The sequence below is a fragment of the Anomaloglossus baeobatrachus genome, chromosome 10 (genome assembly GCF_048569485.1).
Source record: "Anomaloglossus baeobatrachus isolate aAnoBae1 chromosome 10, aAnoBae1.hap1, whole genome shotgun sequence".
Taxonomy (NCBI): Eukaryota; Metazoa; Chordata; class Amphibia; order Anura; family Aromobatidae; genus Anomaloglossus; species Anomaloglossus baeobatrachus.
Window position 1 is genome coordinate 37,851,789 of NC_134362.1, and position 27,221 is coordinate 37,879,009.

General features: G+C 44.8%; 1 protein-coding gene and 1 long non-coding RNA gene across 2 annotated transcripts in view; one reads left to right on the forward strand and one right to left on the reverse strand.

Moving 5' to 3' along the window:
* Positions 1-27,221, forward strand: part of LOC142254824 (uncharacterized) — a 43,167-nt gene that overhangs the window by 11,084 nt on the left and 4,862 nt on the right. The gene's annotated exons all lie outside the window — the stretch shown is intronic.
* The window catches only part of PYGM (glycogen phosphorylase, muscle associated), a 60,137-nt gene continuing 49,670 nt past the window's right edge, over positions 16,755-27,221 (reverse strand). The window contains exons 15-20 of the mRNA XM_075326142.1: positions 26,761-26,819; positions 21,585-21,726; positions 20,440-20,647; positions 18,413-18,547; positions 18,223-18,289; positions 16,755-17,344 (exon numbers count right to left, since the gene is read on the reverse strand). Of these exons, the coding sequence (XP_075182257.1) occupies positions 17,192-17,344; positions 18,223-18,289; positions 18,413-18,547; positions 20,440-20,647; positions 21,585-21,726; positions 26,761-26,819 (764 nt within the window). The 3' untranslated portion in view covers positions 16,755-17,191. The remainder of the gene's footprint in view (positions 17,345-18,222; positions 18,290-18,412; positions 18,548-20,439; positions 20,648-21,584; positions 21,727-26,760; positions 26,820-27,221) is intronic.

The following is a 27,221-nucleotide window of genomic DNA, read 5'->3' on the forward strand; positions in this document are numbered from 1 at the left end:
CATACGAATTCTGCAGATGCAGAGATAGAGAAAATATTTCTTCTTTTGTGGAGAGACTTGGCGTGAAAAAGGCCTCTATTTGGGCCGAAACGTCCCTAGTCCTTCCCTGTCGCACAATAAATAAATATATACTAATATTTTTGCAAAGAAAAACAACTCTGCTCAGTCTCCTTTTTTCTACTTTATTCAAGAATGAGAGTGCAGTGTCTGAATAAGTGACTTATTATTTTTGAATGCAGTAAATGTAACGGACAAAGTAATAGTTTCATTAACATGATTGAACATCCTAATACATCAAAGACAGCATAAAAACTGTAGAAGTCAAAATGAAAAAGTTCAAAACAGTACCCACATGGACTGTTTACTGGAAGCAGTATAACCTAAACATTACTCTTGATATTCTTTGTTCTCTTTATGCTTCCTCAGAATTCTTGCTGATTGTCGAGGATAAACTTTAAAATATTTAGTATAGACTTCTTTGAGTAATTTTTTTCTTACCATTATGCTGCATTTGACTTAAATTTGTGGGTTGAGGATATGCTTAAAAATCTTGATCACAAGGGTTATTGCTACATTTGTTCTATATTTACCCTTTACTACCGACTTGTTGACTTTACTTTAATGGTTTTTGGCACACTTGTACTTTTGAAATCACATCTGGTTATGTCTGTAGTTATAATATATGTCATGAACAAACATTGTGTTTATAGTTATCTAAATATCGGTTTCCTTCATAATACGCTTATGTATCTTATTCTTGTTTTGGTTAAAATACATTAAAAAGTACACCCCTCTTCATCAGTTTGAATACAAAAATCTGATGTTTGTTAAAATAATGTTTTATAAAAAGAGTCTGTGAGAGGAGATGGAGGGCAGGGGCGGACATATCAGTGGTGTCACATGTGCAGCTGCACAGGGGCCCAAGGGATAATTGGGCCCTCTTTCACCATCAAAGCATCAAGGAGCTTTTGTCATAGCAAAACTATTGGACTGGAGAGGGCTTTTTCTTCAGCGCTCTATTGGGAGACCCAGACGATTGGGGTATAGCTACTGCCCTCTGGAGGCCACACAAAGCACTACATTAAAAGTGCAAGGCCCCTCCCCCTCTGGCTATACCCCCCCCGTGGTATCACGGGTTCTCCAGTTTTAGCTTTGTGTGCGAAGGAGGTCAGACATTCCATGCATAGCTCCACAGATTTTAGTCAGCAGTAGCTGCTGACTATTTCGGATGGAAGAAAAGAGGACACATATAGTGTCCCCAGCATGCTCCCTTCTCACCCCTGGATGGTGTTGTAAGGTTGAGGTACCTATTGCTGGTACAGGGCTGGAGCCTGACATGCTGTTTTCCTTCCACATCCCCTGGTAGGGCTCTGTGGAAGTGGGATCCTGCCGGCCTCTCAGCTCTGATGCCGGGCTCCATCCACAGACCCATTAGAACCTGATGGATTCGGAGCAGGAGTACGATCAGGGACAGGCCCTGCATCATACAGGTACTCTGTGTCCCCGGCAGGCACAGACACACTCCGGGCTGGCTGGGTGTTGTAGTGCGCCGGGGACCGCAATGTTGGAGTTAGTGTCCCTACAGATTACTGGGGGATTGTTTGTGTTTGGGAACGCAGCGCCGACCCCCGCTGGACCGGGCGGCGCTGCTGTGACTTGTGGTGCGCCGGGGATCCGCCGTCCGCGCTTTTACGGCGGCGGCGGTTATAAATTTAGTCCCCGGCTTTTTGGGCCTAGGACGCCGGCAGCTCCGATTCGTTCCCGCCCCCACCCTGTCATTCAGGGTAGGGGAGAGACGCTGTTCGCTAGCAGCGACGAGGGCTGGAGCCTGATTTACATGCTCCAGCCCTCTCACTTGGCACAGAGGGAAGCAGGCTTCCCGCTCTTGGCCAGGAACGCCCAGGGCCCGCCCCCCTTCCTCTCTCGAGACGCCGGCAGCCATTACATGCAGCCTGGCTGGAGGAAGGACGCAAAAGGCTCTGGGAGACCTGGACTAGGGGCTATCTGGCGACCACACACCCGCTTTTTAAGCGGGCGGTAAGCGATTTTTCTGTGCTGGTCCCTCTAGTGCCTCACTGTGTATCAGTGTACTGGGTACAGATATATAGTTATTGTATTACTTGCACTGTGAGGTGCGCTTCTGGCTGCATATCCCAGATCGCTCTGTGGAAGCAGCAACATGTCATCCTCAAAACGCAAGGCGGCCAAGGCAAAAAGGGCTGTGTATACTGCGTGTGCTGCATGTGGGGCTAATCTACCAGCAGGCTCCGATGACCCCCATTGTGTGCAATGCTCCGACCCGGTGCTGCTTCGCCAGCCGGAGTCAGGAGAGGTAGCGACCCAGGCTGAGACGCTTGTAAGTTCTGCCCCGGTGACAGGGACAGACTTTGCAGTTTTTGCAGATAATATGTCTGTATCTATGGCAAAAATCCTTGAGACCTTGCAATCTATGCATGGGGCGCAGTCTCTGGGCACGGCGAGGCCTCTGTCCTCAGGTCCCCCTTACTTGGAATGTATCCAGCCCACAGGGGGGTCCCCGGCTTCTCAGGCCGAGGATTATGACTCAGATGATGGCCCCAGCCACCCTAAGCGAGCTCGCTGGGAAAGACCCTCGACGTCTTCACACTGCTCAGGGTCTCAGCGCAATCAGTCTCCCTGTGATGTGTCTGATGAGAGTGATCAGGAATCCACTCCTGGAACCCCTCTCAACCTGGATACCCCTGATGGGGATGCCATGGTAAACGACCTTATCTCAGCCATCAATAGGCTGTTGGATATTTCTCCCCCAGCCCCTTCAGCAGAAGAGGCGGCTGCGGAGCAGGAAAAGTTTCGTTTCCTTTATCCCAAGCGTAAATTGAGTGCTTTGTTAGATCACTCTGACTTCAGAGAATCAATCCAGAAGCACGACGCTCACCCAGAAAGGCGTTTCTCTAAACGATCTAAAGATACGCGTTTCCCTTTCCCCCCTGAGGTGGTCAAGCGCTGGACACAGTGTCCAAAGGTAGACCCCCCGATTTCCAAACTTGCAGCTAGATCCATAGTTGCAGTGGAGGATGGCGCTTCACTTAAAGATGCCAATGACAGACAGATGGACCTTTGGTTAAAATCTGTCTATGAAGCTATAGGCGCGTCGTTTGCTCCGGCATTCGCAGCCGTATGGGCACTCCAGGCTATTTCAGCTGGCTTAGCAAAAGTGGATGCTATCATGCATCCAGCAGTGCCGCAAGTGGCGCACCTTACCACGCAGATGTCGGCGTTTGCGTCTTACGCTGTCAATGCGGTCCTAGAATCTACCAGTCGCACCTCAATGGCGTCCGCCAATTCGGTAGTTTTGCGCAGAGCCTTGTGGTTAAAGGACTGGAAAGCAGATGCTGGTTCCAAAAAATGTTTAACCAGTTTGCCTTTGTCTAGAGATAGACTGTTTGGCGAGCCATTGGCTGATATCATTAAGCAGTCCAAGGGTAAAGACTCCTCTTTACCACAACCCAGAACATCCAAACCTCAGCAGAAAAAGTGGCAGCAGAGGTTTCAGTCCTTTCGAGGTTCGGGCAAGACACCATTTACCTCGTCCAAAGGGACTCAGAGGACGCAAAGAAACTCAGATTCGTGGCGGACTCACACACGCCCCAAGAAAGCAAATGGAGGTACCGCTTCCAAAGCGGCTACCTCATGACTTCCAGCCCCCCCCCTCCGCATCGCCGGTCGGGGGCAGGCTCTCCCGCTTTTCCGGCATTTGGATGTCACAGGTCAAAGACCGGTGGGTGACGGACATTTTGTCTCGCGGGTACAGAATCGAGTTCAATTCTCGTCCTCCAGCTCGGTTCTTCAGAACCTCCCCACATCCAGACCGAGCAGATGCTCTGCTGCAGGCGGTGGATTCCCTAAAAGCGGAAGGAGTGGTTATCCCAGTCCCTCCTCAGGAACAAGGGCAAGGGTTTTACTCCAATCTCTTTGTGGTTCCAAAAAAGGACGGCTCGTTCCGTCCTGTTCTGGACCTAAAACGGCTCAACAAACATGTGCACGCCAGGAGGTTCCGGATGGAAACCCTCCGCTCTGTCATTGCCTCAATGTCCAGAGGAGACTTCCTTGCCTCAATAGACATCAAAGATGCTTATCTCCACGTGCCAATTGCTACAGAACATCAACGTTTTCTACGTTTTGTGATAGGAGACGACCATTTTCAGTTCGTAGCTCTTCCATTTGGTCTGGCGACAGCCCCACGGGTCTTCACCAAGGTCATGGCGGCGGTGGTAGCAGTCTTGCACTCTCAGGGACACTCGGTGATCCCTTACCTAGACGACTTATTGGTCAAAGCTCCCTCTCAGGAGGCATGTCAGCACAGCCTGAATGCTACGCTGGAGACTCTACAGTCTTTCGGATGGATCATCAACTTTCCAAAGTCGATCCTATCACCGACTCAGTCACTAACGTATCTTGGCATGGAGTTTCATACTCTAGCAGCGATAGTGAAGCTTCCGCTGGACAAGCAGCGGTCACTGCAGACAGGGGTACAATCTCTTCTGCAGGGCCAGTTGCATCCCTTGCGGCGCCTCATGCATTTCCTAGGGAAGATGGTGGCAGCCATGGAAGCAGTTCCCTTTGCGCAGTTTCATCTGCGCCCACTTCAATGGGACATTCTCCGCCAATGGGACGGGAAGTCAACGTCCCTGGACAGGAAAGTCTCGCTTTCCCAGACGGCCAGGGACTCTCTACAATGGTGGCTCCTTCCCACCTCATTATCTCAGGGAAGATCCTTTCTGCCCCCATCCTGGGCAGTAGTTACGACAGATGCGAGTCTGTCGGGGTGGGGAGCAGTGTTTCTCCACCACAGGGCTCAGGGGACGTGGACTCCGCAGGAGTCCACCCTTCAGATCAATGTTCTGGAAATCAGAGCAGTGTATCTTGCTTTACTGGCCTTCCAGCAGTGGCTGGAAGGAAAGCAGATCCGAATCCAATCGGACAACTCCACAGCGGTGGCATACATCAACCACCAAGGAGGGACGCGCAGTCGGCAAGCCTTCCAAGAAGTCCGGCGCATTCTAATGTGGGTGGAGGACAGAGCATCCACCATATCCGCGGTTCACATCCCAGGCGTAGAAAACTGGGAAGCAGACTTCCTCAGTCGCCAGGGCATGGACGCAGGGGAATGGTCCCTTCACCCGGACGTGTTTCAGGAAATCTGTCGCCGCTGGGGAGTGCCGGACGTCGACCTAATGGCATCCCGGCACAACAACAAGGTCCCGGCATTCATGGCGAGGTCGCGCGATCAAAGAGCTCTGGCGGCAGACGCCTTGGTTCAAGATTGGTCGCAGTTTCAGCTCCCTTACGTGTTTCCGCCTCTGGCGCTCTTGCCCAGAGTGCTACGCAAGATCAGATCCGAGTGCAGCCGCATCATACTCGTCGCTCCAAACTGGCCGAGGAGGTCGTGGTATCCGGATCTGTGGCATCTCACGATCGGTCGACCGTGGTCACTGCCAGACCGACCAGACTTACTGTCCCAAGGGCCGTTTTTCCATCAGAATTCTGCGGCCCTGAACCTGACTGTGTGGCCATTGAGTCCTGGATCCTAGCATCTGCAGGATTATCTCAAGGAGTGATTGCCACAATGAGACAAGCTAGAAAGTCGAATTCTGCTAAGATCTACCACAGAACGTGGAAGATTTTCTTATCCTGGTGCTTGGCCCAGGGAGTGTCTCCCTGGCCATTTGCATTACCCAAGTTTCTTTCTTTCCTGCAATCGGGGTTAGAAAAGGGCTTGTCGCTCAGCTCCCTTAAAGGGCAAGTTTCGGCACTATCCGTGTTTTTTCAGAAGCGTCTAGCACGTCTTCCTAAGGTGCGCACGTTCCTGCAGGGGGTCTGTCATATTGCGCCCCCGTACAAGCGACCGTTAGATCCATGGGATCTGAACAGGGTACTAGTTGCTCTCCAGAAGCCGCCCTTCGAGCCTCTGAAGGAAGTTTCCTTTTCTCGGCTGTCGCAGAAAGTGGCGTTTCTTGTTGCCATCACATCGCTTCGGCGAGTGTCTGAGCTGGCAGCTCTGTCATCCAAGGCTCCCTTCCTGGTGTTCCACCAGGACAAGGTTGTGCTGCGCCCCATTCCGGAGTTTCTTCCTAAGGTCGTATCCTCTTTTCATCTTAATCAGGATATTTCCTTGCCTTCTTTTTGTCCTCATCCGGTTCACCGGTATGAAAAGGACTTACGTTTGCTAGATCTGGTGAGAGCACTCAGAATCTACATTTCCCGCACGGCGCCCATACGCCGTTCCGATGCACTTTTTGTCCTTGTCGCTGGTCCGCGCAAGGGGTTGCAGGCTTCTAAAGCCACCCTGGCTCGATGGATCAAAGAACCAATTCTTGAAGCCTACCGTTCTGCGGGGCTTCCGGTTCCTTCAGGGCTAAAAGCCCACTCAACCAGAGCCGTGGGTGCGTCCTGGGCATTACGTCACCAGGCTTCGGCTCAACAGGTGTGCCAGGCAGCTACCTGGTCCAGTCTGCACACTTTCACCAAGCATTATCAGGTGCATACCTATGCTTCGGCGGATGCCAGCTTAGGTAGAAGAGTCCTGCAGGCGGCAGTGACACCCCCATAGGGGAGGGCTGTTTTGCAGCTCTAACATGAGGTATTTCTTTACCCACCCAGGGACAGCTTTTGGACGTCCCAATCGTCTGGGTCTCCCAATAGAGCGCTGAAGAAGAAGGGAATTTTGTTACTTACCGTAAATTCCTTTTCTTCTAGCTCTTATTGGGAGACCCAGCACCCGCCCTGTTGTCCTTCGGGATGTTTTTTTTTTGTTGTTTGCGGGTACACATGTTGTTCATGTTGAACGGTTTTTCAGTTCTCCGATGTTATTCGGAGTTAATTTGTTTAAACCAGTTATTGGCTTCCTCCTTCTTGCTTTGGCACTAAAACTGGAGAACCCGTGATACCACGGGGGGGTATAGCCAGAGGGGGAGGGGCCTTGCACTTTTAATGTAGTGCTTTGTGTGGCCTCCAGAGGGCAGTAGCTATACCCCAATCGTCTGGGTCTCCCAATAAGAGCTAGAAGAAAAGGAATTTACGGTAAGTAACAAAATTCCCTTCTTTTCCCTCTGTCTGCCACTGATGGAGGGTACAAAATTTTAGAATTGAGGCCGCTTTACATGCTGCGACATCACTAGCGATCGCACCCGCCCCCGTCGTTTGTGCGTCACTGGCTAATCGCTGCCCGTGGCGAACAATATCGCTAGGAAGCGTCAGACATACTTACCTTCCTACCGACGTCGCTGTGGCCGGCGAACAACCTCTTTTTTTTTTTTTAAGGGTGAGGTTCGTGCGGCGTCACAGCGACGTCACACAGCGGGCCACCAATAGAAGCGGAGAGCAGCCGCGTTAACGTCACGCCCACCTCGTTGCCGAAGGACGCAGGAAGGCTGTTGTTTGTCGTTCCCGGGGTGTCACACGTAGCGATGTGTGCTGCTTCAGGAACGACGAACAACCTGCGTCCTATAACGAGCAACGATCTTTTGAAAATAAATGACCGATCAACGATTAGGTGAGTATTTCTGATCATTAGCACTCGTTCGTAGGTGTCACACGCAACGACGTTGCTAACGATGCCGGATGTGCGTCCCAAATTCCGTGACCCCGACGACATATCGTTAGATACGTCGTTGCGTGTAAAGCGGCCTTTAGGCTGCATTCACCCATCTGTGTGACACATTTGAGTGCTTTCCAGTTTGTGCAGTACACTGACTCAGCGTAGAATGTATGTATTCACACAACTGTTAAAATCACAGATCTGAGAGGAATATCACGTGACTCAGAGCAGGTCCTATTCTAACTACTGGGTTCAAATCACCCCAAGGACATCGTCAAAGTGTTTGTATGTTCTCCCCGTGTTTGCATGGGTTACCTTTTGTTTTTTCCCTCCACACTTCAAATACATACTAATTATAGAATTTATGTAATTGTGACCTCCAAGGGGGATAGTCATGATGTCTGTAAAGCACTGCTGAAATCAATGGTGCTATATAAGAGAGTAAAATAAAGCAAAATTCATTTGCACTTAACTTTTGGACATTAAAGATTATGGAAATCCATGAGACACCTATGCAAATCTGAACCCTTCCAATTTGTATATATTTTGCGGTTGTTTAAAGATACATTTTATTAAAAATGTAAACTTTTCAGGAGTTATTTTTATTGGCTTGGAAGCAAGGACACCTGCAGTGGCACAGCGACAGAAGAGGACCCCTGTACAAGAACAGTATGTGGGTTGATCACAGTCCAAAAGTTCATCATAATGCACTCTAACACAGAAGGGTATTAGTAAAGCAGAACACAGCAGCAGAAGGAACCGGACTACTAGCAATGTGTAGCCCACATTGCCCAGGCAACCCCCTTAAGGAGAGGGTGCCTTAAACATCTATTACCTCTCAGTTTAGAGGTACTTCGGGTTAGGGCATACTGTCCCTTTAAGAAAAGGTGCGCACACCCTAGGAGAGCTTCTAGGAGGCCTGTGCGGCATGCAGCGGATGGAGCAGCCACAGCTGAGCAACCGGGAAGAAGAGAGTGCCGGTTCCCCCGCCAGGGCAGGTGGGCAGGAAAGTGCAGGGACACTGGTATCAGTATTAAAATAAGTATTGAACACATCAATAATTTAAGTAATTATATTTTTAATGGTGCTATAGACATAAAATGTTCACTAGATGTCAGTAACAACCCATCCAATCCAAACAGGCAAAGAAATAAAAAATAGATGTCCATACCTTTAGCGATGTGTTATTAATGAGAAATGACAGGGAAAAGTATTGACTACGCTTACTGAAATTGAAATAATACTTTGTACAGAAGCCTTTGTTGGTAATGGCAGATTTAAGACACTTCCTGTATGGACAAACTAACCACATCCATTGCTCAGGTGTGATTTTGTTCCATTCATTCACACAAGCTTTCTTCAAATCCTGAAGATTTCACTACATCATTCTATGAACTCTAAGCTTTAGTTTGTTCCATAACTTTTCTATTAGATTCAGGTCCGGTGATTGGCTTTGCTATTCTAGCAGCTTTGTTTTTTTTACCTAAAACTAATTGAGAGTTTCCTTGGCTGTGTGTTTGGGATCATTGTCTTGCTAAAATGTCCAGCTTTGTTTCATCTTCATCATCCTGGTAGATGGCAGCAGATTTTTATCAAGAATATCTCGGTACATTTGTCTTTTCATCAATTATATGAAGTTTGCTAGTGTCTTATCCAAAAAAAACAGCCCCATAATATGATGTTCCCACGTCTCACCTGGCCAGACAATATTTTCCTAGTATTTTAAGTTTGTTGAGCAAAACTTGAAACGATCTAGACAATGCTTTTGCTTCAGCGATGGAGTCTTGCATGGTGAGCGTACATACAGGTCATGGAGGATGAGGTTACTACTTATTGTTTTCTTTTAAACAATTGTGCCTGCTGATTCTTTCTGTAGCTTTTCACAGGTGATCCTTGGCTCTTGGACAAATCTTCTGATAATTCAATTCACTCTGAAATCTTGCAGGGAGCACGTGGACATGTTATGGTCAAATTATGTTCTTTCCACTTTTCAGATTATGGCCCCAACAGTGCTCACTGGGATCTTCAGTAATTTAGAAATTTTTCTGTAACCAATCCCATCAGTATGTTTTGCAACAAACAGGTTGCAAAAGTCTTGAGACAGCTCGCTGCTTTAACCCATCATGAGATTTTTCTTGTGTTCCACCTTGGTAATAAGACATCTTTTCATAGGCGATCCGTTTAACCAGCTGATATTATTTTTCATTAAGTGACAGGATTGCTTTCTAATTACTGATAAATTTCAGCTGGCGTCATGAATTTCCATGGCTTTTTGCACCTGTTCAATACTTTTCCCTGTGTTACTTCTCATTATTACATATAACTTACTTTATGTACATCTGTGGTTTGATTTATTTGCCCGTGTATATTGGATGGGCTAACAACATCAGGTGCGAAATTCATGTGAATAGAAACTTTATAAATATATTTACTTAGAAAATTAGTGATATGTTCAATACTTATTTCACCCACTGTATATACCAGGATTAGGGCCATGTATACCTGGAATGGGCCCAGGATGGTGACATATATTCCAGGATGGTGGATATAGAGTGACAAGCAAATGGGTAACAATGTTTTCAACTTTTGACTTTCAGGCTCCCTATCTCACCATCCACTAAATCTTTGACTGTGAGACTACCTTCATTTTATAGACAATCATCTTGGCTATCTCATACATAAATTTGACTTGCAACTATTAAGCATATGTTTAGTTATCTAAATTCTTGTAATGTCACTGCATTGTTACTGTTTTGCTCCTTAAAATCTAAATTTAAATTTTTATTATATTGTTAGTGTTTTGTAAATCCACCTTTTGGCTTTCAACACTGCCAGAATCCTAACGGGCATGGTCTCAAGCAAATTCAAGCAGGTCTCCAGCGAAATGTGATCCCAGCTCTCTTCTACGTGTTCCCAGTGTTGTTGCATACTGGACAACTCCCTTGGGTGTGTACACAGCTTTTTTATCAACACTACTCACAAGTATTCAATTGATTTGAGGTCTGGGGACTGTGGAGGCCAATCCAACACCTCTACTTCATTGTTATTGAACCCTTTATTCATCAATCTCTACGTATGCTTTGGGACATTGGCCTGCTGGAAAATTATGTTGTCTTATTCATACTCATAGTACTCGACTGTGCGAAGTAACTCCTCTTATATCGTATTCACATAAAGCTCAGCATTGAGACCACTATTGATCCTGGTCAATTATCCAACACCTTTGGCTGTGAATCAACCCCATATCATCAGGCTTCCTCCACTGAACTTGACAGTTCCTTTACTTTATCAATCCATTTACACCTTTTTCCCTGGTTTCTTCCAGACCCATTCGCACACATCAGACCTTAATTTATGGACTTTCGTCTCAGCGCTCCAAATCACCTATTTCCAATTTTACTGTCAACTTTTTCTACTTCTTTACAAACTCGAGCTGATGTTTATGATGATGTTAAAGTTGAGGCTTCTTCACCTTTTTTCGGGCCAGCATTCCAGATTTGTGTAATGTCTATTGCATGGTTCTGGTGTGGACGTCATGTGAACTCACTATTATGAAGCATACGAGCCACCTCCACTGTCGTGTTTGTAGTGCCAGAGCTGACAGCCCTTGAGCTGAGCTGACTTGTTGACTCCAATATTTTTGCTGGACTTCCACAGCTTGGCTTTTGAATGGCTGGAGAGATTTAATTTTGCATTCTTTCAACTGTCATAGCATTCACGTGATGTAGTTTAGCAATTTTCTTGACCAAGAGATCGCGATCGATGAGCTGGATGATGCTGTTTCTCTTTTCTTAGAAAATCTTCTTTATGGCTGCTTCTTGTTTCAAACCAGTAATTTTTCACTTGGGAATCAACCTAATAATACTTTGAGTTATTAGGGAATTTAAGAACAGGTTGTAATATGTAGCATATAGAAAGAAAGAAAAAATATCAGACACCAGGAGCAAAACAGTAACAATGCAGTGACATAACAAGAGTCTGCATAACTAATATGTTAAATAGTGGCGAGTCAAATCTATATATGAGATAATCATTTTGGTTGTCTATAAATTGAATGTAGTCTCACCCTAGTGGATGGTGAGATATGGAGCCTGAAATTCAAAAGTTCAAAACAATGTTAACCTTTAGTTTGTCACTGTATATGCCAGAAAGGAGCTCAAGATGTGGGACATAAATAACAGGATGGTTTCAGAATGAGGGACATATATACCTGGAAGCAGCCCACAATAAGGGACATTAGTACAGGATGGAGGACATTATTATGTAATGAGGTTGGGGCAACACTTATGTCTCTTTGTCTTCCTACAGGGGGCCATACATCTGACCAACGTGGCGTGCGGTTGGGGGGCAGATTCAGATCTTTCACCAGGGGTCTTCAGACTCCATGTCGTGATCCTTTGCCCGAGCCTATTTAAGGCTAAGACCCCACTTTGCTTTTTACCTGCTTTTTCAACTGCAGCGTTTAATGCCAAAATGGATGTGTTCTGCTTTTCAAGCTTAGTCTATGGGAATTTGGATTTCTAAACTCCACTGTGCAGTTCAAACTGTAGCCTTTTTGTGGCAGAAATTTGGGCAAAAACTCTGCTTTGCAGTTCTAAACGCAAATGGCACAAACAATTGTCATGTCTCTCACAGTCTGTCGGTCATTTTCCCATCCTCTCTCATACTCACCGTTCCCCGATCCCCGGTGCGGCGCTGCACGGCATTCACACTGCTGCGGCGGCGGCTTTTACTATTTTGAAAAAGCCGGCTGCTCATTAAACAATCTCGTATTCCCTGCTTTCCCCGCCCACAGGCGCCTATGATTGGTTGCAGTGAGACACGCCCCCACGCTGAGTGACAGGTGTCTCACTGCACCCAATCACAGCAGCCGCTGGGCGTGTCTATACTGTGCAGTGAAATAAATAATTAAATAATTAAAAAAAAACGGCCTGCGGCCCCCCCCAATTTTAATACCAGCCAGATAAAGCCATACGGCTGAAGGCTGGTATTCTCAGGATGGGGAGCTCCACGTTATGGGGAGCCCCCCAGCCTAACAATATCAGTCAGCAGCCGCCCAGAATTGCCGCATACATTAGATGCGACAGTTCTGGGACTGTACCCGGCTCTTCCCGATTTGCCCTGGTGCGTTGGCAAATCGGGGTAATAAGGAGTTAATGGCAGCCCATAGCTGCCACTAAATCCTAGATTAATCATGTCAGGCGTCTCCCCGAGATACCTTCCATGATTAATCTGTAAGTTACAGTAAATAAACACATACACACCCGAAAAAATCATTTATTAGAAATAAAAAACACTAACAAATTCCCTCATCATCACCAATTTAATAAGCCCCAAAAAGCCCTCCATGTCCGGCGTAATCCACGGACCTCCAGCGTCACATCCAGCTCTGCTGCATGGAGGTGACCGGAGCTGCAGAAGACACCTCCGCTCCTGTCAGCTCCACGCAGCAAATGAGGTGAGTAGTGCGATCAGCTGTGCTGTCACTGAGGTTACTCGCGGCTACTGCTGGATCCAGGTAACCTCAGTGACAGCTCAGCTGATCGCGCTACTCACCTCATTTGCTGCGTGGAGCTGACAGGAGCGGCGGTGTCTTCTGCAGCTCCGGTCACCTTCATGCAGCAGAGCTGGAAGCGACGCTGGAGCATCCTGGATTACGCCGGACATGGAGGGCTTTTTGGGGCTTATTAAATTGGTGAACCAGGGAATTTGTTAGTGTTTTTTATTTCTAATAAATGATTTTTTCAGGTGTGTGTGTGTTTATTTACTTTCACTTACAGATTAATCATGGAAGGTATCTCGTGGAGACGCCTGACATGATTAATCTAGGATTTAGTGGCAGCTATGGGCTGCCATTAACTCTTTATTACCCCGATTTGCCAACGCACCAGGGCAAATCGGGAAGAGCCGGGTACAGTCCCAGAACTGTCGCATCTAATGTATGCGGCAATTCTGGGCGGCTGCTGACTGATATTGTTAGGCTGGGGGGCTCCCCATAACGTGGAGCTCCCCATCCTGAGAATACCAGCCTTCAGCTGTATGGCTTTATCTGGCTGGTATTAAAATTGGGGGGGAACGCACGCCGTTTTTTTTAATTATTTAATTATTTATTTCACTGCACAGTATAGACACGCCCAGCGGCTGCTGTGATTGGGTGCAGTGAGACACCTGTCACTCAGCGTGGGGGGCGTGTCTCACTGCAACCAATCATAGGCGCTGGTGGGCGAGGAAAGCAGGGAATACGAGATTGTTTAATGAGCAACCGGCTTTTTCAAAATAGTAAAAGCCGCCGGAGCAGTGTGAACGCTGTGCAGCGCCGGGGATCGGTGAGTATGAGAGAGGGCTGCTAACTTCAGTCACTCAGGGGATTAGCAGTCACCGGTGAGCCCTTCACAGGTGACCGCTAATCAGGACGCGGCACAGACAGAGCCGCTGCATGACAATGAAGTCGGGTGAAGTTCACCCGAGTTCATTCTTTTTTTATCGTGCGGCTCTGTCTGTGGCTGCTGTCATCTGCCATTCAGCTCTGCTACATGGCTGTCTGTGTCTGCTGTCAGCGGCCATGTAGCAGCGCTGAATGGCAGATGACATAGTAAAAAATACGCATTATACATGCATTACACACGCTAGTAAAATCATTAATTTATTCAGAAAAAGCATCGCACTTGCGTTGCACTCGGACCTAACGTGAACTAAAATCAGCCGAGTTTTTTTCAGCCCAGTCGGACTGATTTTACTCGCATAGATGTGTTTCCAGCCTTACAAAAGAAACCGCTTCCCCTGATCAAAGCCAAATTGTAGACTTTTTGGGGCCGGTGGTCAGTGATGATTATTTGGATTTGTACCCATCTGATATTTATGGGAGATACATTTTTAGCATTATGATTTTGAGGGGAAGAACATGCATATTTTTATATGTCTGCGAAGAGCACATCAGCCACAAATTATTATCTCTTAGATGAATGATGCTCTCAATCCCATGTTTCATCTATAAAGAAAGGTAAAATTATGATAAGAAACATAACTATGATATCTTCTGCCTGGGACCTCCAGGGATGAAGATATCCTTAAAGTTGGGGATCTCCTAATTTTCTAGAGACTGAAGCCACATCCCATCACTAACACTGTTAAGAGTCATCCTAACAGCTATGTGGGTGTAACCTGTGTTAATAAAAGCAAATGCCAAATTCTGATCCTTAGTCAATGCTAGGAAAATACACTGCTGTGTAGGATTGTCCCACTTTTTATTGTCGTTCTTCCATCCATAAATCTGAGTCATTTCAGTAACACAGGTTTAGTACTTTTTTTTGTTTATCCCTTTTATTTAATGTAATTGTAAATACAGTATTGTTTTATCTCCTTTTTGCAACATCTTTTATATATTTTTATAAACATTGCCTACTTTTTGGATGAAATATATAATATTTAATAGCTTTGTTCCTCTTGCATCCACGAAGCTGTATGCTGTCTGTAGCGGGTGTCTAATCTGCCTGCTTAAGCAATTGGTGGTGGCAGCTAGTAGTTTTTCTTAGGTCATTGTGAAGCTTGGCAGTAACTATAGAAGTTTATAAATTCCATATGTTGGAGTTATGTACACAAAAGTGTGCACGTGGTTGATAATGAAAAATAAGGTCTTGCTTAATACTACTACACCTCTTCTGCTCGGGTCTTACACAGACTAGAGGTCTCAGCTGCACAGTCCCTAAAGGCACCTGTGCAGACTGAAACAACCCTAACTCAATAACTCAGATGACCACTCAGATCTTTGCTACTAAGGGCCGTTTCACACATCCAGTATTTCGCCGGATTGCCGGATCCGTCACACTCCACTACAGTGTTAATACTGTACAATGGCATCGCGGCAAGCTCCGGTCACATGACAGCATGTAACCAGAGGTTGCCGTGATGCCATTGTACTGTATTACACTGTACTGGAGTGTGACGGATCCAGCAATCCGGCGAAATGCCGGATGTGTGAAACGGCCCTAAGTGGCATCAAGGGTTCCACATACCACCTAATAAATCCAGTGGACGTTGCAGACTAAAATAAGGTAAACCAAAAGTAATAATCTGCCAGTAGAAAAACAAGAAAAGTAATTTGTAGATCCAAGCAGGGTCCACTTCAGAAATATCACCAGTGGGAAATGAAAGCCTGAGGAGGCTTTAAATAGTTACACCCGCTGGATGCTCTGCCACAACATATCAGACTCTCGCCTACCTTAACAAGCTTCAAAAGGAACCTGAACACCCACCTCTTTCGACAAGCCTACAACCTGCCGTAACCCTCAGTCTGATATAGCGCCACACGACCAGCTCTACCTTAACCTACTGTATCTTCTCACCTATCCCTTGCAGACTGAGAGCCCTCGTGGGCAGGGACCTCTCTCCTCCTGTACCAGTCTGTGCCATGTATTGTTTATGAATATTGTACTTGTCCCTATTATGTATACCTCTTTCACATGTAAAGCGCCATGGAATAAATGGCACTATAATAATGAATAATAATAATATGGCAGACTAAATTACATAATAGAAAACGCTTGTTATCAGAAAGACAGTGAACACACAAAGTGTCCACACAGAGACAAAATGGTCAGAACCAGGACAGCTATCGAACATGACTGTGGCTCGGTGCGGAGGGAAATGGGTCACAGCACAGGAGGCCGCCGGATCAAATTCAAGGCATGGCAATTGGAATCGGTTATATTTATACAATATGGTCACTGTATGTTCCCCGATAATTGGCCAAGTAGTGAAAGGAGCCAAAACCATCAATTGTCTGTCAATTGCGTATTCCTGTGATGTTGGAGGCAACGGAGTGCAGTTTGTCACACCTTCTTAGTTTTTCTTGATCATGGACAGCCCAGTTAAGAATTATTGACCTTTATCTGCACTCCGATCTGGTATCACTGTTTTGGAAAGATGAAAATTAATGGAAGCTACTGTAAGGTTTTGGAGGCTCAGAGTAAAGTGGTTAATTGATGTCCTTCATATTGACTAAAATAGAAGGAAAAAAAAAAGCCACAATTGGATGTACAGTTTAGTCCCAAATGGGAGGACAGGCCTGTGTCAGACTGATAAGGCGAGTAAAAGAGAGGAGGTCAATGGGAGAGGGCAGGAAGGAGCAGGAGAGCTGTACAATTTTTTTCCACCATGTTAGCAGATTACAGACACAGGGTCAGAATATACTACAACTTTATTAAATAAGACATTTCAAATTGCTATCCAAAAATGCACCATAATTCATTAGTGCATCCTTACTGTATACACTGATCTCGTACAACAGAGGCTGGGAGTATTTGTAGGTGACGGTGACGGTCTTTTCTGCTTCTGTTACCGCACTCATTAAAATATTATAAATAAGATATTTCTAAAATGTGCTAATTTATTGGTAATTAGAAATCACAACTAAAACCCATCACATCCAGATTCAGAAATGAGTGTACAGCGCTGCTCTCTACTCAGAACCAGGATCAGTAGGAGACAGTATTCAACAAAGCTGGAAGGAAAGCTTATATATGCTTTCTGTATTTTGGGCTTGGATGTGATTCATTTGGGTAAGAAGGGTTGAAAGAAACTGTATGACATTGCTGGGCAACCAATAACTGATGGACGTTATTCACGTGGAACATCAGGTGGAGGAATTTTTAAGGTGCTTGGCTCCACACCCCATATTTCACGGGCATACTGAGCAATTGTCCTGTCGCTGGAGAATTTTCCTGACCCAGCGATGTTGTGGATCACCTTGCGAGTCCATTCTTTAGTGTTCTACATAGGATAGAAAAAATAAGTTATCAGAAGCTAAAGAATGAAGTGATGAATCAGAGGTTAAAGCAGATCATACAAGACATGAAGTACACAAATATACATCCTCTGGATTAAAGGGAACCTGTCATTTGGCTAAAGCTGTCCAAACTATGGCCAATATGGATCAGACACGATCTGTGCTACTGCAGTCATCTATGATTTACACTGGCGTTTTTCAGTGAAAATATACTCTGAAATGCTGGCCGGAGACTATATAGCTCAGATGATCACTCTGAGGTTAAACTCCGGTGGCATCACTCCGCTTAGCTCCCCTAGATAAACAGATCTCTCCAAATACATACAGTACATAGGAAAAATACAGTCAGTCTAGAGGCATGATGCAGGGAGAATCGACATCTGGATACACAGAGAGGTCACATCCACCCTGTATTACTGTGAGGCAAAATCTCAAATTCCAGCCTATATTATTGGGAGAGACGCTCCCACAAGATAAAAAAAAAATCAAAGTGCAAATTTCATATCAGTGCATCTGAAAATAAATGAATGAATGAAGATTGCAGATAGAAACCTAGTACAAATGTATTAACTAAATGTAACCACTAACTCCATATGTGTATATATGTACATCTATAATATATGCATACATTTCCATTGTCTTAAAGGATAGAAGTTGGCTCCAATGTCCAAATCAAATACATTTACATATGTGACAAGCTTTCGCTACTGCAAGCTTTGGTATAATGCTTCTTTCACAGCTCTAGGATTTCATTGCTCCCGTCCTGCTGCAGGGGGAGTATGGAAGCATATCCATCCATGTGTCATCCTGTTATCTCTTTGCAATGTGTGTCACTGTGACAGTCTGGACCATGACCGTTCACCTTGTAAAGAGCGCTGACAGATTCTTGACTTCTGATGTAATCTTCATAATCTGCAAACACTTTGAACCTGGAGAGAATAAACGAATATGAGCAGGGAGATAGGATAAATCTGGAACAAGCGGAGGGAAAGGGAATAAAATCTGAAGAGCAGGAAAAGCGAGGGAAGAGACAGAGCGAAAGAAATTGGTACCTGTCATGATTCATCAACATGTTGACAATGTCCTTGAAGAGGTCAGGTTGTTTTGGGGAGAAATATCCTGAATTAAGCTGATCAATCACTTGCCTGAGCTCAGGAATCCTCTCATAATATGACCTGGCATTGTAGCTGAATAGAAATCACATACATGATAGTGTTATATAAAGCATTTAGCAACTATGTGTCTCTGTATAGATGCAAACACTATGTATTGTCCCAGCTGGTAAAATTGCAGGATCTCAGATTAAAATGTACAATGAACCCAATGCAGAATTTCATTTTAACACCCTTAGGGTATGTGCCTACCATCAGGACTCACTGCTTCCTGGACACAGCCGGTCCTGACTTGCGGGGCCACGAGTCTCCTCCGCAGGAGACCGCAGCTGCTTGTTACCACGATCATGGTTCAGTACGCTGCGGTCTCTTGCTTGTGTTCTCCCTACGGAGGACGCATGTAATTCCACAGTAAACAATTGATATGCTGTGGTCTGGAAAGACGCACCTCAGGTGAGTGTTTGCTGTGGAAAAAACAAGCACAGTGGGCACGGAATTTCTAGAAATCTCATCCACTGTGCTCGTACTGTACAACGCAATGTTTTGGACGCAGCTGAAGCATGCTGCTCCCAAAATGCTGCAAACACTGATCGTGAGCACACACCCTTAAGCCAATTTTCATTTGTTTGGTTAAAAATTTTCATCTCCTTCTTCCAAGAGCTATAACTTTTTTTTTTATTTTTCCATCCACATAGGGCTTAATAAGGACTTATTTTTTTTGGAGAACAAATTGCAGTAAATTGTATATATAGTAAAAAAAAATGCAATCCCGCCAATGCTTTTTGAGGTTATTGAGTTTCGCTTTTATATTGTTCATTGTGTAGTAAAAATAACCTAGCAGCATAATTCTGTAGGTCAATACAAAACTCCAAATCACCAAATTTGTGTTGTGGTTTGTTTTGTTTCCATTTTTTTTCCAGTAATCAAAGCAAAAGGTGGCTACTTTGAAGAACCTAGAATATAAGACATATTTTCAGTTGTTTCCCACTTTTTTAAGTATTTCATGCAACGTGTTAATTTCATAGTTTTGATGCCTTCAATGTGAATCTACAATTTTCAGATTCATGAAAATAAAAAAAACTCCTTGAATGAGAAGGTGTGTCCAAACGTTTGGTCTGTACTGATTATATATATATATATATATATATATATATATATATATATATATATATATATATATATATATGTTTTTTTCCCTTTGTTTACTGTACGGGTTAAGGAATTTTCATACTTCGGCAATTTATGGATATGGCAGTTTCGTATATATGCTTATTTTTTAATCTCTTATTTTTTTATTTAATTTTTAAAAAAAATGTTTTAAAATATTTTTGTTTGTTTACAGGTGTAAATACTTCTGTTTTCCTGAATCAAGCATTTTTTTTTCTGTTTTGTTCCGGCGCCTCTACGTTCCCGAGATATTATGCGCTCTTCAGTTTATATAAATAGTCTTTTTTGTCCATTAGGGTGTGGTTCTCAAGGAGATGCATATTGAGGGCTTGATGACCACACCCAGTTGTTAAAAAGTCTAGTTTTATTTACAGGGAAGAGGGAGCCATATCTCAGGAACAGAGGGGCTTAAGAAGAAAAGAAAAGTGCTGGATTCAGATGAACAGCAATACTTACATGAGATTAAAAAAAAAATACACATTTATCGCAAGTGACAGGTTGTCTTTAACGTGGAGTAGAAATTCAAAGAACTCACTAATTTTATAACAATTACTATCATCAGTTGGTCTGAATGTTAAAAATGCATATGCAGAGCCACGTGTGGTCATTATAGCCAATGACTGTTACATGGCTACAGCACTAAAAAGCATCGGCTGCAGCAGGATGTGTAGTTTTTGTGACCGGTTACCTATAGTAAAAACCTATAACTGAAATTGTTCACTGTTTCTGTTATTTTTGTGATCTTTAGACGTAAAGAAATATACCTCTACATATTATGAATGAAAATGGTCATCCCTTACCCTTCCCGGTCTACACGTTCCACATCCGGTACTCTCATGCCGAAGATGAAGAGGTTTTCCTCTCCAGCTTCTTCAGCCATCTCCACATTGGCTCCATCCATAGTGCCGATAGTCAGAGCCCCATTTAGCATAAATTTCATGTTTCCTGTGCCGGATGCCTCAGTGCCAGCGGTTGAGATCTGCTCAGAAAGGTCGGCAGCCGGAACCACTGATAAGAAACAGACATGAAACCCGGCAAGTTATGCTCAGAAAATCCAAACACCTTTATTAGAAGTATCAATTGGTCAAAACCTAAAGGATGGACAAATACGACCGTCTGGAGGTCTGAATAGCTATGGAACATTAAAAGGCTTTCTGTAAAGGGAATCTGACACCCAAGAGACAATTAACTTTATTTAATCCCTACAATCGCCAGCTTTCAGTCATGCAGATGTGGCTGCTGTCATCGCTCACTGAGTGGCAGCTGTAAGTACATGGACTGACAGCCATCTCTGACTGATGCACTGCTGACCTGGCTGTCAGTCAAAATGTCGGTGTGTAGTTACACTTAAAGTGCTGTGCCTGCATGACTTAAAGACAGCAACTCCCTGGAGAAATAAAGCTAATTTTCTCCCAGATGCCACACTTTGAGTACAACATCCAGCCACCTACATAACATTATTAACATGCAAATTAGCCAGATATTTGCAGGTTAATGACTTTATTGAACATTTACCGATTCCTGTTAATGGGAAACTACTATCAGGTTTTCCTGTACTAAACAATTTGTTTGCCTTCTGGACAGTTTTCTGTGCCCTCGTATCTTTCATGCAGCCTGGCATACTGTGGGAAAAAAAAGTCTTTACGGATGTCTTCAGTAAATCATTGGTGAGCTTTCTGATGGCCAACATAGGCTGTCCTCTGCATCTATTCTTGTGACCTTATGCTGATAGAACCTCATCCACATTTAGCTGTAAATCTTGCGCTATCACCGTTCACCTAGTGGCCGGCGCATGCACATTTTGCACTACTCTGAGTCAGCAGGGAATTAAGCAAAAGGGTGGCAGCAGTTTAGTATGAGAATCCCCGGGATGGTTCCCTTTACTTGAAAAGACATCATCATGGAAGGACGAAGGCGTGTATATGATACAGCACTGCAAACGCACCTTTCTCTGCAAGGGAAACACGATAGTTCTCCAAGAATAAAAGTTTAAGCCTGTCTCCCACGGCGGGATCATTGTTGATAACGTCTCCCACTGAAGTGATCAATTTGATGATCATCTTAGCCATATGATACCCAGGAGCAGCCTATCAATGAATGACAGAGAGACCAATGATACAAGAAAGAAGAAGGAAAACTGACAACGTGAAGGGAGAGAGAATAAATAAGACAGTGATGGATGAAAGGGGACATACTGCATGAAAGTGAAAGCGAAAACAGAGAGATGGATAGAGATTAGTGATGGGCGGACTCGCAGATAATCGGGACCCCTGAGTCTAACCGGGTTAAAAAAAAACCTGGTTCAGGCCCTGGATTGACCCCAGTTATCTTGCCGGATGCCGGCCCCCATATATGTTTATGGGGACCAGAATCCGGTGATTAAAAATGGTAGTAGAGGGGATAGGAGCAAGCGCTTCATATTTACCAAGTCTCTGGCGCGCCTATAACTGCTCCCATGGCCGCTCATTTACCTTCATGAATATTCACTGCTTTCCGCACCCACCGGCATCTGTGATTGGTTGCACTCAGACGTGCCCCCAGCCTGTGTGACTGTGTCTGACGCTTCCAATCACAGACGCTATGTGCGTCTATATCAAACAGTAAAAATGACTAAAAAAATTGGCGTAGGGTCTCCCCATATTATGATACACAGCACTAATAAAGCATACAGGCTGCAGGCCCCAGCTGTGCACTTATCTTGGCTGTATATCAAAATAAGAGGAACTCCATGCGGCCTTTTTTTAATTTTTTTAAATTATTTAAATACATTTTTAAAAAACAGCATGCAGTCCCCTCAATTTTGATACCCATCCAATAATAAAGCCTGAAAGCTGAGGGTCTGGTATTCTCTGGCTGGGGAGACCCATGCTTACAGGGCACACCCCAGGCTTAAAAATAGCAGCCTGCAGCTGCCTGGGATTGTCCCATTCATTAGATGTAACAAGCCCGACGCTTTTCCCAATTGCCCTGGTGTGGTGGCAGTCAAGGAAATAAGGGGTTAATAACAGCCGACAGCTGCCACTAAGCTCTACATTAGTAATGAGAGGCATCTATGAGATCCCCCCCCCCTCCCCATTACTAATCTGTTGTCAGGATTTTTTTTTAAACTCTTCAGGTGATACACAAGAATTAATGCAAAGTGGAATGACCAAATTTATTCACTTTTATAGCAGATGGCATCATAAAATGGACTACAGAATTTGTTACCCAGTTTTTTCTGTGTTCGCTGGTACCCACATGTGGTCAGAAACCTCAAAAAAATTGATGAAATTAGGACGTTATATTTAAAATTTTCAGTTTTTTTCACAAAAATGTTTTTTACCCCCAAATTTCTCACTTTTGCAAGCAGCAATACCAAAAAGTTCACCCCACAGTTTGTTACCCACTTTCTTATGAGCGTGGCAATATCCCAAATGTAGTCAAACAGTTTTGTTTCGACAAAAGGCAGGGCTCGGAATGGAAAGAGGACTATTTCAATTTTGTAAAGGAAATTTGACTATATGGAATAGATTGTCATATTTGCAGAGCCTATGTGCTTAACGAACAACATAAAACCTTAACATAAATGTATTTTTTTGTAACTTATACCCTCTAATGTATTTATCTAGGGAGGTAGTGAGTAGTTTGATACCACCATTTTTAAAAGGAACCTGTCACCAGATTTGGGACCTATAAGCTGCGGCCACCACCAGTGGGCTCTTATATACAACATTCTATCATGCTGTATATAAGAGCCCAGGCCGCTGTTTAGAACGTAAAAATCACTTTATAATACTTACCTAAACGGTCGCTGCGGTGGAGTTGGGTCATATGGGCGTCTCTGTTTTCCGGTGCTGGCGCCTCCTCTTTCGGACATCTTTGTCGTCTTTCTTCTGAAGCTGGGGTGCATGTCGAGTCCTATATGTCATCCACACTCGCCAGCATTGAGGTCCTAACCAGGCGCACTTTGATCTGCCCAAAATATTGTAGTGCGCCTGCGTGGGTCTGGCGAGTGTGTATGACGTAGGACGCATCATGCACACAGGCTTCAGAAAGAGAACGAAGATGGCCGAAATAGGAGGTGCCGGCACTGGAGAACGGAGACACTCATATGGCCCAACTCCACCGCTGCAACTGTTTAGGTAAGTATTATAAAGTGATTTTATGTTCTACACAGCAGCCTGGGCTCTTATATAAAGCATGTTAGAATGCTGTATATAAGAGCCCACTGGTGGTGGCCGCAGCTTATAGGCCCCAAATCTGGTGACAGGTTCCCTTTAAGTAGTTGATGTAACACGAGTTTGAAAAATTACAATTTGCATTTTTTTCACTCCGTTTTTTTGTGCTTTCAGAGGCACACACCTTAGATTATTGCAGTAGTTTTTTAGTGTTCAAAAAAAGGACAAGTTTATCTTTCAAAGAGACTGGTCATACAATGTCTGTTTAGCTCTATCAATCCCTATATGAGGGAAAATATGCCACGCAACGTGGTACACCATAACAGGCCCCTACCCGCCAATGTAGAAACCGCTATGTGCACAAAACAACCAGTCCCCTACAGAATTCTCAAAGGTATTGGCTGGTATGGGAGGTTCGGCAAGAACCATGTACTAAAGCCCATAGTGTTCAGGGCGGCACGGTGGCTTAGTGGTTAGCACTGCAGTCTTGCAGCGCTGGGGTCCTGGGTTCAAATCCCACCAAGGACACTATCTGCAAGGAGTTTCTATGTTCTCCCCGTGTTTGTGTGGGTTTCCTCCAGGCACTCCGGTTTCCTCCCACACTCCAAAGACATACAGATAGAGACTCTAGATTGTGAGCCCCAATGGGGACAGTGTTGCCAATGTATGTAAAGCGCTGTGGAATTAATAGCGCTATATAAATGAATAAAATTATTATTATTATTATTAGTGTTATTATTAGTGTAAGAATACGGAAAAGCCTCATTGTAAGAGACCGTCCAATGAAATTATCATGGCTGTATCACCAATGTAAATAATATATAAGTAATATAAATGCAAAGAAAAGTTCTGTGTAGCAAGACCTAGTCATAAAAATAGTCAAACTAAGATAAATCGTCAAAAAATGTTCATGTGATAAAGTCCTGGAATTCATTGTCAGATGACCTGACTTTTCAAGAACATTTGTAGGGTCCACATTCTGAAGTATACAGACGTGGGCATGTGGACAATAATTTGCCTGAGGCCTCCAAAACACATCCGTGAAAAACACGCACGTGTCATACGGTCCGTTTTTCAGGTCCGTGATCCGTTTTTAGGTCCGTTTTTATGGTACGTGTGGCATCTGTGTGAATTGCGTATGCTAGCCGTGTGTGCGTGTGGAATGTCCGTGTGTGCGTGAGATACGTAACTGACATGTGTTTGTGTTGTCCGTGTGAAATGGTACGTGTGTGATGCACAATGTCGTTGATACATACCTGCTCACAGCAGACAGAGTCGCACGCTGAGAATGAACTCGGGTGAACTTCACCCGACTTCATTGTCATACCGCGGCTCTGTCTGTGTCGCGTACTGATTAGCGGTCACCCGTGAAGGATTCACCGGTGACCGCTAATCCCTTGAGTGACTGAAGTGAGCAGCGCGATTACCGCTGCTGTCACTCAGGCTACCCGTGGCCAGCTGGAGTCCTCCACCCGAGACCGCAACTCACCTGTGACTTCTTCGCTCTCGGGCGACTTGCTGTCACAGTTGGAGGACCCAGCGGTGGCCGCGAGTAACCTGAGTGACGTTATCGATGATCGCGCGACTCACCTCAGTTGCTGCGTGGAGCTGACTGGAGCGGCGGTGTCCTTCTGCAGCTCCTGTCACCTTCATGTAGCAGAGCTCAGAGTGACGCGAGACCTCCGTGGATTATTCCGGAAATGGATGGGTTTTTGGGGCTGAATAAATTGGTGAACGAGGGTATTTGTTAGTGTTTATTATTGCAAATAAACGATTTTTTTCAGGTGTATGTGTTTATTTACTGTAACTTACAGATTACTCATGGAAGATATCTCGGGGAGACGCCTGCCATGATTAATCTTGGACTTAGTGGCAGCTGTGGGCTGCCATTAACTCTTTACAGTATTACCCCGATTGCCAACGCACCAGGGCAATTCGGGAAGAGCCGGGTAGAGTCCCAGAACTGTTGCATCTAATGGATGCGGCAATTCTGGGCGGCTGCTGGCTGATATTGTTAGGCTGGGGGGCTCCCCATAACGTGGAGCTCCCCATCCTGAGAATACCAGCCTACAGCCGTGTGGCTTTACCCTGGCTGGTATCAAAATGGGATGAACCGCACGTCGTTTTTTTTTTTCAATTATTTTTTTTTTTTTTTTTACTGCTCGATATTGACACGCCCACCGGCAGCTGTGATTGGCTGCAGTGAGACAGCTGTCACTCAGCGTGGGGGCGTGTCTCATTGCAACCAATCATAGGTGCCGGTGGGCGGGGAAAGCAGGGAATACGAGATTGATTAATGAGCGGCCGGCTTTTTCAAAATAGTGAAAGCCGCCGGAGTTTTTTAACAGCTGTGCAGCGCCGCGCCGGTGATCGGGGAACGGTGAGTATGAGAGAGGGGGGAGACTGACCGACAGTCAGAGAGGGACAGACAAGACAGAGAGACCGACAGATAGAGAGAGAGACCGACTGACGGACTGAGGGAGATTGACCGACATAAACAGAAAAAGACAGAATGACCGACATCACTAGAAAAAAGCACAAAACGTACACGGAGTATACGGAGATGCATCCGTGTCACGTACGTGTGCTCACAGACCCATTGACTTTCATGGAGTCCGTGTTTGCGTGTTCCGTGCAGAAAACGGACATGCTTCCATGCAAAACGGAAACACATACGGATCACGGACACACGGACATTATGGAATAACGCACATGTGACCTCAAACATAGCCTAATATTGGTGCACGTTTGTCCGTGTCTCCGGTATATACAGAAACGGACCAAACACGCACGTGTTTCACGGATGTGTGTTGCCGGCCTGAATAATACTTTGGTCTGTAAGTGAACTAGGCCTGGAATTAATTGTGAAATGGGGAAAAATGTGTTTTACTGATAACAAAATATTCACTAACTGGGGCATTCCAGCCACTGCAATACAAAATGTTACAACCTGGGAGTACTTACCTTTCCTCCAATCATCACTGTTCTAGGCACCCACTGCTTGCTTGGATCCTTCTTTATGCCTAAAAGATTGAAAAGTCAACTTCAGTCCCATACCATAAACAAAGTTTCTTAAAATTTCAGTAGGCCAAATTTGTCTGTACAACCTTTCAATGTATCAGTGATGTCTGTAGTGTGTATATTACATATTGTAATTTCCACTCTTGAATAGTGTTATATACTGTACATAGGTGTTATTAGTCCTTGTACTTGAAAAGTAGGTGAGCTGTGACATCACCTATTGTGAATGGTAAATCATATGTTATCTATTCTATACCTACAGTATGTGTTATCAGTCATTGTGACATCACCTATTGTGAATGGTGGATCCTGTGTTACCTACTGTATATGTTTCTAGTACAGGACCCATTTATTTGAATAGGAATGGTAGTGTCATAAGTAGTGATGAGCGAGCACTACAATGC